Raw genomic sequence first — 12,988 nt, forward strand, 5'->3', positions numbered from 1 at the left:
CCAGGTGCGGTCCCCGGTGACGCCCGTGTCCCCTCCCGCTGTCCCCTCCCTGCCGGCTCCCCAGCCCTGCCCCCGGGCCGGTGTCGCCGGTGCCGGGGCGTGGCAGCCCCGTGTCCCCGTGTCCCCTGTGCCCTCCCCGTAGGTCCCGTAGGTGTTCGGGGCGGTGGCGCCCGGCGGGTCCCGTGTCCCCGGTGTCGCACGGCCGATGTAGGAACCGCCCGTTGTGTGCTCATTAAAGACCGTTCACAGCCCCGCCTGCGCCTCTGGGGACAGCGGGGGACAGGGGACAGCGACAGGGGCACGGGACAGCACGGGGACAGGGGACAGCACGGGGACAGAGACACGGGGGACAGCACGGGGACAGGGGACAGCACGGGGACAGGGACACGGGGGACAGCACGGGGACAGGGGACAGCGACAGGGGACAGGGGACAGCGGCGGGGCCGGTGGGACAAGGACAGGGGACAGGGGACAGCCTCGCGGACCCCACGGGCACAGCCCTGGGGCAAGTGACCCCCCCTTCTGCGCTGGGGGCAGAAAGAGACCGGACATGGGGACACGGGGACATGGGGACACCGAGGGGATCATGGGACACAGGGACACGGGGTGGATATGGGGACACGGGGGGACAGGACACAGGGACATGGGGGGACAGAGGGACACAGAGCCCTGACATGGGGACACGGGGACATGGGGGAGAAAGAGGGACACTGAGGGGACACAGGGGGACACGGGGTGGATATGGGGACACAGAGGGGACATGGAGGGGACACAGGGACATGGAGGGACAGAGGGACACAGAGCCCTGACATGGGGACACTGAGGGGGTCATGGGGACACAGGGACATGGGTGGGACACGGGCAGACACGCGTGGGGACAGGCACGGAGATGGCACCCAGGGGGACACGGGACACGCGTGAAGGTCTGGGGACACGTGTGGGCACATGGGGACACGTGTGGGGACACGGCGAGACCGGGGGGGTCACAGAGCTGGCCCTGTCACCACGACATCACCCCAGCTCAGGGAGGTCTGGGGGCTCTGGGTGTGTCACAGGGGGGTCCCCGGGGGTGCCCGGGGGTCCCGAGGGGCTCTCGGGAGGGTCCCTGGGGGTGTCCCGGCGGGGGGAGCCCTGGAGGGTCCTGGGCAGCTCCAGAGGGACCGGGGGAGGCTCGGGGGATCCTGGAGGGGTCCTGGGGGACACCGGGGGGGCCGGGATGAGTCTTGAAAGGTCACAGAACGGCCCCGAGGGTCCCCGAGGGCTCTGGGGGCGTTTAGGGGGGTCCCCGAAGGGTGTGTCGGTGTTTAGGGCCTGTTTAGGGGGTCTGGGGGTGTTTAGGGGGGTCTGGGGGTATTTAGGGGATGTTTAGGGGTCTGGGGGTGTTTCGGGGTCCCCGAGGGTTCGGGGGGTGCAGACGCCACCGCTCGCCACCAGGGGGCGCTGGTCGGCCCAGTTGCCATGGCGACGGGGGCGCGGCCATGTATGTTGTCATGGCCGGAGGGGGCGTGGCCATGCACGTTGCCATGGCAGCAAAGAGGGGCGTGTCCATGCCTGTTGCGATGGCGAAGGGGGCGTGACCAACCCATTTCAATGAGCCAAAGGGGCGTGGTCGCGCCCGTTGCCATGGCAGCGGGGGCGGGGCGCGGCGGTTGGCACCGCCCGCGGGGGGGGCGGCGCAGGCGCGGTCGGCCCGTGCGGTTCCGGCCCGGTCCCGGTCCCGGTCCCGGAGCAGCGGAGCGGGGGCAGCGGAGCGGCGGCGGCCGCGGCCGAGCGGTGAGTGCGGCGGGGCCGCCCGCGGGGCAAGGAGGGGAGCGGGCAGCGCCGCTGACATCAGCCGCATCCCCGCACCGGCCGCGCCGCCCGCCAGCACCGGCCGGGGGGGCCGCGGGCCTGCGGGGATGGAGCGGCGGGGCCGGGCCGCGAACGGGGCTGGACAGGCGAGGCCGGAGGGGCCTCCGGACGTGGAGCGTCCGGGGGTGAGGGGCCCGGTTGGTGCGGTGACGCCGGGGATGGAGCGGTTGGAGCCGGGCCGCGAACGGGCCGGGCCGAGCGGCGAGGCCGAGCGGTCCCGCGGGGCCGGTGGCGGCGAGGCCCGGCCTGACTCAGCGGCCGCCGCTCCTGCGTCCGGCCGCGGCTCCCGCGGGCCCGGCACGGCACGGAACGGCCGCGACACGGCACGGCACGGCGCCGGTACGGCGCGCCGGGAGCTGCAGGCTCCGCTCCGGCCCCGCGCAGCACCGGGCACCGCTGCCGGTACCGGCCGTCGTCGGGGCCCGGGCATCACCCGGAGACCCGCGGGACCCGCGCCGCCGCCGCTCGGGCCCTGCCGGTGCCGCCGGTCCGTCCCGCGGATGGTGCAGGGCGGCAGGTGGCTGTCACCGTGACACACCGAGCGTGACGCGCTCCCGGTGCTCGCGCTCATGGCGGCACGGCGGCGGCGGCGTCCCCGGTACGGCCGTGTCCCCGGTACGGCCGTGTCCCCGGTACGGCCGTGTCACCGGTAAGGTGACAGTGTCGGGATGGGGCCGGGGCCCTTCTCCGCGCTCCCCGCCGCTCCCGGGATGTCCAGCTCCATCTCCCACCGGGGATCTTCCCGCGGCTCCTCCCGCCGCGGCCGGGCCCCTGACGGGGCTCCCGGGATGTCGTGAGCGCGTGCGGTGCCTCCCGTCGCGCGTGGGGGACACTCTGGGGACAGCCCTGCCCGGCGGCGTGGCACGGGCGCGCTGTCCCGGCCGGGGGTTATTTAGGTTAGCGGGAGCGGGCGCGGCGGGGGATTGGGGCGGGCGGGCACTCGCTCGCTCCGCGCCCCGCCAGCTCCCGGTGCGTGAACGGCCGCGCCGCCTCGCCGCGGGCCGGGACGGGCCCTGCCGCCGGGAACCGGGGAAGGGCGCCGGGGCCGCAGCCGGTACGGAGCTGGGGATGGAGCCGGAGCGGAGCCGGTCCCCGCAAACCCACCTGTGCCCACCGGAGCACAGCGGGGATGCTCCGCTCGGGGTGGGGGGAAGCGGCTCCGGGGGGCACCGGGGGGGACGTGGGCGAGCGGCCCCCGCTGCTGGCGCCCGTGCCACCGTGCAGATCCTCGGCAGCCCCGCACGGCCCCCGCCGGGCTGTCTGCCACCCCCCTGGCGTGTTTGTCACTTGAGAAGCCACCGGGACGGCTCCCAAAATAGAAGCCGCCAGTCGCAGCAGCCCAGTTCGCACCGGCACCGCCGCGCCGCTCAGCTCCCGGTGCCCGCCGCCGTCGGTGCCGCCCTCGGCCGCCGCGCTGGCACCTCGCGGCCTCACTCTGCTCCCGTTTGTTTGGGCAGAGCGGCCGGGGGGCTGCGGCGTGGGACCGGGCCCGGACGACCTCTGCGTGCGCCCCGGCAGCGCCGCGGGACGGGCACGGACGCACGCCCGGGGCTTCGGTCGCCGTCGGGCCGTGATTAGCAGCTGCCGCCCGGACAATTAAAATGCAGCGGTAAGCGTCCCCCGCCTGGCCGGGCGCCCGGCGACAACCCCTCTCCTCTCGGCCTGCCGGGAATCTGGGCTCAGTTCTTATTTTCGTTCGGGTTTTTTGGCAAGAGCCGGCGGCAAACCGGCTGGGCCGGCGGCAAACCGGCCCTGGGCGCGTCCATCAGCCGGCGTCGGGGCGGCAGCGGGTCGGAGGGTGCCGCGGGCCCCGGCTGCCCTGTCATTACACCGGGGCGTGCTCGGCGCTGCGCCGGGGGCTCGGAAGGCGTTCGGGAGGGTGGGGACGGGCGTGTGGCACCGCGAGCCCCGGGCGGCGTCCCCGCTCCGCCGCCGGGACGCGCCGGTGCCTGGCGGGGTCAGGCTCCTCCCGGTGGGGCAAGGCGCTCCCGGCGGGATCACGGTTCCCTCCGCGTGCCGGGGCTCCCGGTGTGGGTCAGAGCTCCCGGTGTGGGTCACGGCGCTCCCCGCGTGTCAGGGTTCGCCCCCGCGCTCTCACGTGTGCCGGCGTGTGCGGGGCTCGAGGTGCGGCTGGCGCGGTGACACCCCGCTCATCCCGGCGGGGAACCGGGGGGGTCCCAGCCCCGTCCCCCGGGAGCGCCCCGCAGGCAGGATGCCGCAGAGCCCTGGCGGCCGTGCGGGTCCCGCGGGCATCCCCCGCTTCGGCGGCTGCCCCGTTATTTGGGGAAGGGCCGGCGATGGCAGGGGGTGTGGGCTGTTCCTCGCCGTGCGGGCAGGCCCCGTGCCCCGCTGCAGCCCCGTGCCCCGCTGCAGCCCCGTGCCCCGCGCGGCGGTACCGGCAGCCGCGGCACCGCAGTGCGCGTGGCTCTGGCTCAGCGCCGCGCATGACTCAGCTCCGCCGCCGGAGCCAGGGGAGGGGGGGACGATGGGGACAGCCCTGGGGGGACCCCTGCCCGCGCCCCACTGCCGCGGTGCCGCGGGACGGGCTGTGGCTGTCGCCGGTGCCGGGAGCGGGCCGGTGCGCACCTCGCCGTGCGGGGGCGGCGGCGGCGCGGGGGCTCGGTTCCAGCTGCTGCGGTGGTGGCTAAAAATACCGACCCCCCCCGCGGCTGCGTGCGGTAACACGGCGGGGCGGGACGGGGGTCCCGGGGGTCCCGGTTCGGCTCAGCTGGCGGGGGGTTCAATCGCCTACGGCCGTGCGACATCGCCGGTGCTGAGTCACCGTGGTGCTGTACCCCACACCGGGGGGACTGCGGCCACCGGCACCTTCTGCCCCCCAGACCGGCCGCGGGGGGTGGCAGCACCCCGGGGTGGCAGCGCCCCACAGCCCCCCAGCGCTGCAGCCGCAGGGCGCAGATGTGCGCTGTGCTGTGCCCCCCTCATTCCCCCGGGCTGTGGCACGGGAGGGGGGCTAGGGGGGCTGCACCTCCCCCCTGCCCCCGCCTGGCAGCTGGCCCGGGCCCGCGGCCCCCCTCGCCCAGGAGAGAAGCGGATTAACGCCGCCGCTGCCGCCGCTGCCGCGCGGGGGGGCCGCGGGAGCACCGGGACCCCCGCTCCCGGGAAGGGGCAGCGGGGCCGCCCCTCGGTGGCTGCACCGAAGCATTTTGTGCAGGACAGTGAGACTGGGGCTCAGCGCCCCCCACTCTGCTGGGGCCCTGTGCCCTGCCGTGCTGGGACTGCAGCCGGGGGGTCCTGCAGCCCCCAGCCATCTGGGCGTAGGCTGCCTGCCGGCAGATGTTGCCCCTCTAAGCCCTGCTCTAATGGACCCCGATCCCGATCCCGATCCCGGCAGATTAGGCAGCACCGGGGGCCGGAGAGGGGGGCCCTAAGCTGCTTATGGGCACCAGCCCCCGGAGCCCCATGGGCTCACCAGGGCAGCAGCCCCTGGGCGCAGGGGCAGTGCCCTCGGCAGTGCTGGCATCCCCTGGGCAGTGCCTGTGTCCTGGGACCCCTTCCCCCTGAGCCACATCCTGCTCTGTATCCACCCAACACCCCAAACCCGGCTACCCTGGGCACCCCTGTTCAGGGCAGGGCTCCACCTGGCCAGGTGGGTCACACCGGGGCTCCTGGGGGCCCTCATGCCTCCCTGCCATACCCTGGGGTGCAGCTGGATTCGGGGGGTCCCACAGGGTGCATGGTGGCAGCCTGGCTCTGCTGTCCCTGGTGTTGGAGCACAGTTGGGATGGGCACCTGGGTCCCGCTGCCCCTGGTGCTGGAGTCTGGGTGGGATGGATGCCCCAGATCTCAGTGCCCCTGGTGTTGGAGACTGGGTGGGATGGATGCCCTGGGTCCCAGTGCCCCTGGTGTTGGAGCATAACTGGGATGGGCACAAGGGGTCCCAGTGCCCCTGGTTTGGAGTCTGGGTGGGATGGATGCCCTGGGTCCCAGTGCCCCTGGTGTTGGAGCACAGTTGGGATGGATGACCCATGTCCCAGTGCCCCTGGTGTTGGAGACTGGGTGGGATGGATGCCCTGGGTCCCAGTGCCCCTGGTGTTGGAGCACAGTTGGGATGGGCACAGTGGGTCCCAGTGCCACTGGTTTGGAGTCTGGGTGGGATGGGCACAATGGGTCCCAGTGCCCCTGGTGCTGGAGCACAGTTGGGATGGACACCCCGGGTCCCAGTGCCCTGGTGCGGGGCTGGGGTGCCCGGGGTGCCAGTGTGACCCTGTCTCCTGGCAGCTGGGGCATGGCCGTCAATGTGTACTCGACGTCGGTGACCAGCGAGAACCTGAGCCGCCATGACATGCTGGCCTGGGTCAACGACTCCCTGCAGCTCAACTACACCAAGATCGAGCAGCTCTGCTCAGGTGGGCTTGTGGGGCGGTGTGGGGGGCACGGGCGCGTTGTCAGGGTGCCCCCAGCCCCCCGTGACCGTGGCTTGGGCCGGCGCAGGGGCCGCCTATTGCCAGTTCATGGACATGCTGTTCCCCGGCTGCGTGCACCTGCGGAAGGTGAAGTTCCAGGCCAAGCTGGAGCACGAGTACATCCACAACTTCAAGGTGCTGCAGGCCGCCTTCAAGAAGATGGGAGTGGACAAAGTAGGTCCCTGGGGACAGCGGGGGCTGCCCCGTGCGAGGTCACCCCGCTGGGGTCCGTGCTGCCCTGTGCCCGCGTCCCTGCTGGGCTGGGGCCAGGCTGGAGCGCGGCCCCACCGGCCCCTCGGTGTGCCCCCAGATCATCGCGGTGGAGCGGCTGGTGAAGGGCAAGTTCCAGGACAATTTTGAGTTCATCCAGTGGTTCAAGAAGTTCTTTGACGCCAACTACGACGGGAAGGAGTACAACCCGCTGCTGGCGCGGCAGGGCCAGGACGTCGCGCCCCCCCCTAACCCAGGTGATCACATCTACAACAAACCCAAGAAACCCATTGGCACTGCAGGTAATGTCCGGGGCCCCCCAGCGAGCGCTGCCCCCCGCCCTCTGCACCCCTGGTCACGGCCAGGCGTCCCCCTGCCCCTGCCTGCGCCCCCTCTGCTGCCTGCCCTGCCTGCCTGCCGCGGGGGGGCTGGGGGGGTCTGCAGGGACACCCGGGCGGCGGAGCACGGGGATCCTGCTGCCTCCACCTGCCTGCTCAGCCCGGCCCGGGCTGGTTTGTCTCCCCAGCCCTCCCCTGGCTGCCATCCCCCCGTGCTGTGCAGCTCCCGTGGGCGCTGGGGGCTCCCTGTGCTGGCCCAGTGGGAGCTGTCAGGGTCTGGGGCCTCCTCAGATCCCATGCCGAACTCCAAACAAGCCACGAGCACCCTTGGAGGGCTGGGGGCAAGATTTGCCAGGGGAAACTGAGGCAGGGGGGAGGCTGAAGTCGGGAGAGCCTGAGCTCTGCACAGGGGATCTGCCTGCCCTTGCTGCTGCCCCCCACTCAATGTACGGGGGGTCCCTGCTGGCAGCCCCCCACCCGGCATTAACCCATTGGTCCCCGTGTGCTGTCAAGTCCCCCAGAGGACCTCCCCCACGGGCCCCAAGAACACCCCGAACCCAGCCCGCCTCGGCAACGTGCCCAGCGGCATCCTACGGAAAAACTCGCCCGCCGCCCGCAACGGCGGCACCGAGGCTGACGCACAGATCCTGGAGCTGAACCAGCAGGTGGGGAGGGGTCCTGCCGGGGGGCCGGGGGCACCGCGGGCTTGGGGGCTGAAGGCTTTGGCTATGTCGCACAGCTGATGGACCTGAAGCTGACGGTGGATGGGCTGGAGAAGGAGCGGGATTTCTACTTCAGCAAACTGCGGGACATCGAGCTCATCTGCCAGGAGCACGAGAACGAGAACAGCCCCATCATCACCGGCATCGTCAGCGTCCTCTATGCCACGGAGGTGAGGGCCGGGCACCTGGGAGCCATGTCCCTGTCCTGCTCCCTGGACTTCCCTGGGAGGGCAGGGACCCCTTCCCCCCCAGGTGTCTCGGCCAGGTGCCAGGAAAGGGCTGGGCTTTGCCAAAGCCCTCGTGCCACGCCAGGTGGAGGTCGGGGTGCCCACCCGTGCCACCCCTGTGCCAACGACGGCTGCCACGCTTCCCCCCAGGAGGGCTTTGCCCCACCGGAGGACGACGAGCTGGAGGAGCAGCCGCCAGAGGACCAGGACGAGTACTAGCCCCGGCCCGCGCCCGCCCCGCGCCGCCCCCACCACAGACATTGGAGGGCCGAGCCCGCGCCTCGCCCCGCACCGCCACACGCCACGCGGGCCCGGCAGCCCAGGGGGAAGCCACCATCTCCATGACCAGCCGACATCCCCGGGCGAGGAGCGCGGCTGCGCCGGGGCTGGGGCTGGGGACGGGCTCTGGCCCCGCGCCGGGGCCTGGCCCGCGCCACCCCCTCCCCATATTTATTTCTGTTGTCCCCCTGGCGTGAGCGAGTGCCACATCCGCCCTGGTGTCCTGCGTGCCCACGGTGAGAGTGAGAAGGAGCGCCCAGTCCCCGGGGGCTGGCCCAGCGTGCCGCGTGCTGCTCGCCCCGCTGGGACCCTCGCGGCCCCGGGACCCCCGTGGCAGAGCGAGCGCCGGCCTGGCAGCCTGGTGGAGCGGGAGGCCACGGAACGGGAGAGAGAGATGTCGGTTCAGCTTCCTGGGAAGGCGGAAAGGAAACCCCAGCCCAGTGCGGGCATGGCAGCGGGGGGCTCCTGCAGCCACGGGGGTCCCGGAGAGGAGGCCTGTCCTGAGCACGGCATGGAACGGCAGTGGGCCCTCTCCTCTCGCCCGTGGCCCCCAGGGAGCCGGGGCTGGGGTGGGTCACCGAGGGCTCGCAGCGCCCCCCGCCCCGGCTGCCATGTCCCTGTCGCATCGCTTGTCTGGTCCATCACTCCGGTCGCAACGCTGCATCTGTGTTCGGTTTTATTTAAATAAACTCGTGTGGTAACACTGCGTCCTGCCCGTGCTGGGGGTCACTGCAGGCTCTTGGGCTCGCTTCCTGCCCCGGGGGTTCCTCTGTGCTGGCAGACCCTCGGCGGGGCCGGGGGAAGCGGAGTGGACCCGGGTGGGGGCTCTGGGACCGCAGCGCGTCAGGGGGCTCGGTGGAGAAACTGCGCGAGCAGCTTCTTCAGAGGTGAATAGGGGCTGTAAAAGCTCGGAGCGACCCCGGCACCGGCTCCTGCCTCGGCCCGGCCGGGATGCTGCGGGGGGCGGGATTTACCGGGGCAGGAACGGATCCTGGACGGAGCAGAGGCAATAAGGGCACAGAGAACAACTCTGTTCGGGTGATTAAAGCAGGTAAAATTCAGTCTGTTTTTGACCAGTGAGACCAGGGGAGAGCGCGAACGCAGTCCCCCACTACCACAAATTATGCAGTCGAGTTTCCCGCATTTGGGGAAAGCACGGCCCGGCCCGCGCCAAGCCCGCGGACGCGCCGGGGCAGCGCGGGCTCGGCGCGGGACCGGCCCCGGCATGCCGCGCGGCGGCAACTCATTTGCATGGACACGCCCATAACTCCCTACTGCACGGCACCGCCCTCTGCCCGGCCGTGATTTGCATGGCCACGCCCTCTCCCCAAACCCCGCCTCGGGCCGCTCACTCGGGGCAGCGCCCCCTGGCGGCGCGGCGGAGCGCCCCCGCCCGGCCCGAGCGCGTCCGGAACCTCCCGAACGGAACCGGATCCCGAACGAACCGGATCCCGAGCGGAACCGGATCCCGAACGAACCGGATCCCGAGCGGAACCGGATCCCGAGCGGAACCGGATCCAGACGGAACCGGATCCCGAACGGAACCGGATCCCGAACGGGACGGGATCCCGAACGAACCGGATCCCGAACGGAATCGGATCCCGAGCGGAACCTGATCCAGAACGGAACCGCATCCCGAACGAACCGGATCCCGAACGAACCGGATCCCGAACAGATCCTGATCCCGAACAGAACCGGATCCCGAGCGGAACCCGATCCCGAACTGTTACAAATGAGAAGCTTGATTAGGCCAATATTCAAGCAGCAATCAGTTCATTAATTAACGCGGTACAGTGTGAGCACTGCGGCGCTGGGTACAGCGGGGGAAGTTTTCCCTCCAGCTGCACACCAACACTTGGGGCTCACAGGTGTTTATGGGGCACTCACGAGCTTTCTCGGCAGTTTCTATTCCCAATTTTTGCGTCACAGTTCTACACACGATTGTGATTTAGTTTTTCTCAGGATGTATCCCAGAAAGGAGTATCCCCAGATGGTGGGGGTCCGGCTTCCGAAAGAAGTCTCCCAGCTGGTGAGGTCCAGATTCCAGATGTGGGTCCACCTTTTAATTGCAAGGACTATAAATCTCATAACAGTGATGTCCAGCTTTCCTTGGTCAAAACTATCAATCCTTGAGTTGATGTTCATCTTCCTTTCTCAAGCTGCTTTTCACTGTTTTGTTAAGGTATCAAGATAAGCACATTTCCTTTTAATGTATTCTAAAGCTATAGTTTCAAAGATCCTTACTACAAGCAATGTTCTAAAATTATACTTCAAAAGGTTATTATTGCAAAACTCTTTAAGGCTTAGCTACAAGCAGAAAGTTCCTGTCAAACATCAACATCCTTAAAGCTTTAATTCAAATGCTCCTAAAGCAACTTCAGACTTGTAAAGGTTAATTGCCAACAAAGGACAGGTTCAAAGGCATTCTTCCATGCTTTAGTCCCTCAGTTATTCATTAGAATTGTCTTTACAACTGTCCCATGGTCGGTTTCCACACATACCACAGTCACAAATACACAAATACACACGTTGTCTGTACGTACCTGACACGAAACACAGCTTTGTATTTCACAGAACAGGATGGGAACCTGAATGGATCCAGATCCTGAATGGATCCCAAACAGATCCCAATTCTGAATGGATCCTGAACAGATCCTGATCCTGAATGGATCCAGATCCTGAATGGATCCCGAACAGATCCTGATCCTGAACAGATCCAGATCCTGAATGGATCCCGAACAGATCCTGATCCTGAACGGATCCAGATCCTGAATGGATCCCAAACAGAACCAGATCCTGAATGGATCCCAAACAGATCCTGATCCTGAATGGATCCCGAACAGATCCAGATCCTGAATGGATCCCGAACAGATCCCGATCCTGAATGGATCCCGAACAGATCCCGATCCCACCGGACCCAGCCCCACACAGACCCAGCCCGGCACGGCCCCAGGCCCGGCGCTGTTCCGCACGGCGCTGCTCCCGCCCCGTGCCAGCTCTGGGACAGAAACTGCGGCAGGGACAAGGGCACAGAGGGTGGCACTTCCCGGGCGGTGCCGCGGCCACGGCAGGCAGCGCGGGAGGAGGAGAAGAGCCCAGAGAAGTGCCCCAGTCGGTGCCGGGGCAGCGGGCAGGAGGCGAGGCCGGAGCAGGGACGAGCCCTGAGCTGGGACTGACCCCAGAACATCGCTGTGGGCTGCCGGCAGCACGGGCTGAGCACGGGCACGAGGAAGAGCAGGAGGGGAGGAAGAAGCTGGGCTGGGCTGAGGGGGCTGCAGGCATCTCCTGTCTCCCCCCGATCCTTTGGGGCCACCTGGGCCGGGAACGGAGCCGTGGGTTTTCTGGTGGACACTGGAATGTCTTGTTCTGTAGTTACTGGCTGTGAGAGACCTTGGAGTAAAAGGTTGTTGTTGTTCCTGCAGCAGGAGGAAATCCCTCAGGGCAGGAATCCCTCAGGGGAAAAATCCCTCAGGGCAGGAATCTCTCAGGGCAGGAAATCTCAGGGGAGAAATCCCTCAGGGCAGGAATCCCTCGGGGCAGAAATCCCTCAGGGCAGGAATCCCTCGGGGCAGAAATCCCTCAGGGCAGAAATCCCTCAGGGCAGGAATCCCTCGGGGCAGGAAATCTCAGGGCAGGAAATCCCTCAGGGCAGGAATCCCTCAGGGGAGAAATCCCTCAGGGCAGGAATCCCTCAGGGGAGAAATCCCTCAGGGCAGGAATCCCTCAGGGGAGAAATCCCTCAGGGCAGGAATCCCTCAGGGGAGAAATCCCTCAGGGCAGGAATCCCTCAGGGCAGGAATCCCTCGGGGCAGGAATCCCTCAGGGCAGGAAGGAATCCCTCAGGGGAGAAACCCCTCAGGACAGGAATCCCTCAGGGGAAAAATCCCTCAGGACAGGAATCCCTCAGGGGAAAAATCCCTCAGGGCAGGAAATCCCTCAGGGCAGGAACCCCTCAGGGCAGGAATCCCTCAGGGGAGAAATCCCTCGGGGCAGGAATCCCTCAGGGCAGGAATCCCTGCACATCCCATGGAATTCGGGACTGGGGACACAGCACGAGCCCGTGGCTTTCTCCATGTGAGCCCTTTGCCCTGCTCGGGCAGGGTTTGCTGTGCAAGGTAAATGCACAATTGACTTTCCAAAGGACTCCGGGCAGTTTGCCTATTCCCCTGGGAAATGCATGGAAAGTGCAGCGCTGCCCATTCACCCAGGGAAAGTTTCAGGGTTTCTCTCTGAGCCAGGTCTGAGGAGCTCTCAGAGAACTTCCTACACTTGAGATAGCTCAGCGACCCCAAACGGCATAAAATTAGCAGGATGGCTTCTGAGGTAGTGTTGGAAATAGGAAAAGTTTTAATAAAAGGCAAAATAACAGAGCTCTTACAGAGAAAAACCGAGCCAGGGGCAAAACATTCTTCCTCCTACTAAACACCCCACAAAAGTGATTATTTCTTTTGTTCTTTTCTTTTTCTGGTGAATTACCTGACAGTTTTTTGCTTTTGTCTAATTAGGTAACCTTAGGTTTGAGGTGAGATCTTAAAGGTCCTATGAGGCATCTTCTTACCAAACTGGGGAGAGAAACTTCTGGGCTTTTTGCCTTTTTAAACAGACAAGGAATGATTTAATCACTCCTTCAACAGAGAGCCCATTCCTAGTCTGAGGTGCCCCCATGGCTCCGGTTTGGGCCACAGAGAAACGTGAGTCCCCAAAAGCGGAGCTGAAGCGGAGTCAGCCGCTGAGAAAAGAGCAGCCCGGTGAGAGGAGAGCCCCGGCGAGGCCGGGCAGCGTTAAAAGGCTCTCGTGTGCACTTTGGGACATTGCCAGTTCCCAGGTACCGCTCGAACCCCCGGGAAGGAGCCCGAACCCTCGGGACAGGCCGGGGCAGGAGCCACGGGAGCTCAGCGCCGGAGCCGCTCCTCACGGCCTGTCCCCAACCCTGGCGG

At 67.4% G+C, this 12,988-nt stretch overlaps 2 protein-coding genes and 1 non-coding gene across 10 annotated transcripts; 1 reads left to right on the top strand and 2 right to left on the bottom strand.

The window, feature by feature from the left end:
• Positions 1–1,354: 1,354 nt before the first annotated feature.
• Positions 1,355–2,734, bottom strand: LOC121359172 (basic proline-rich protein-like). Its single transcript, XM_041477931.1, has 2 exons — positions 2,477–2,734; positions 1,355–2,442 (listed from the first exon to the last, which is right to left on the bottom strand). Exon 2 carries the CDS (start codon positions 2,420–2,422, stop codon positions 1,355–1,357), a length of 1,068 nt encoding a protein of 355 aa, XP_041333865.1. The 5' UTR covers positions 2,423–2,442; positions 2,477–2,734.
• On the top strand, positions 1,649–8,757 carry MAPRE3 (microtubule associated protein RP/EB family member 3). Of its 8 annotated transcripts, XM_041477935.1 has the most exons (8): positions 2,758–2,905; positions 3,309–3,460; positions 6,091–6,218; positions 6,304–6,449; positions 6,586–6,787; positions 7,337–7,488; positions 7,563–7,715; positions 7,923–8,757. In XM_041477935.1, the coding sequence occupies exons 2-8, from the start codon at positions 3,453–3,455 to the stop codon at positions 7,989–7,991; spliced, it is 858 nt and encodes a 285-aa protein (XP_041333869.1). In that variant the 5' UTR covers positions 2,758–2,905; positions 3,309–3,452; the 3' UTR covers positions 7,992–8,757. The 8 variants fall into 8 exon arrangements, with proteins under 8 accessions (XP_041333875.1, XP_041333870.1, XP_041333869.1 ...); XM_041477941.1 differs by lacking the exons at positions 2,758–2,905; positions 3,309–3,460 and adding an exon at positions 1,649–1,773 and having other exon boundaries at positions 6,363–6,449; XM_041477936.1 differs by lacking the exons at positions 2,758–2,905; positions 3,309–3,460 and adding an exon at positions 1,655–1,773.
• A 377-nt stretch (positions 8,758–9,134) lies between these two features.
• Positions 9,135–9,250, bottom strand: LOC121359175. Its single transcript, XR_005956003.1, has one exon. It is a non-coding gene; the product is annotated as a U1 spliceosomal RNA (small nuclear RNA).
• Positions 9,251–12,988: the final 3,738 nt, after the last annotated feature.

Source organism: Pyrgilauda ruficollis, unplaced genomic scaffold (assembly GCF_017590135.1).
Source record: "Pyrgilauda ruficollis isolate IOZ18807 unplaced genomic scaffold, ASM1759013v1 scaffold420, whole genome shotgun sequence".
Taxonomy (NCBI): Eukaryota; Metazoa; Chordata; class Aves; order Passeriformes; family Passeridae; genus Pyrgilauda; species Pyrgilauda ruficollis.

What these genes read in the sequence shown, in the direction of transcription:
- LOC121359172 (XM_041477931.1), bottom strand. Translation starts at nt 2,422, where the DNA reads ATGAGCGCGAGCACCGGGAGCGCGTCACGCTCGGTGTGTCACGGTGAC.
- MAPRE3 (XM_041477935.1), top strand. An exon ending in TCCTGGAGCTGAACCAGCAG is followed by an intron (nt 7,489 to 7,562) that starts GTGGGGAGGGGT and finishes TATGTCGCACAG; the next exon opens with CTGATGGACCTGAAGCTGAC. An exon ending in GCGTCCTCTATGCCACGGAG is followed by an intron (nt 7,716 to 7,922) that starts GTGAGGGCCGGG and finishes GCTTCCCCCCAG; the next exon opens with GAGGGCTTTGCCCCACCGGA.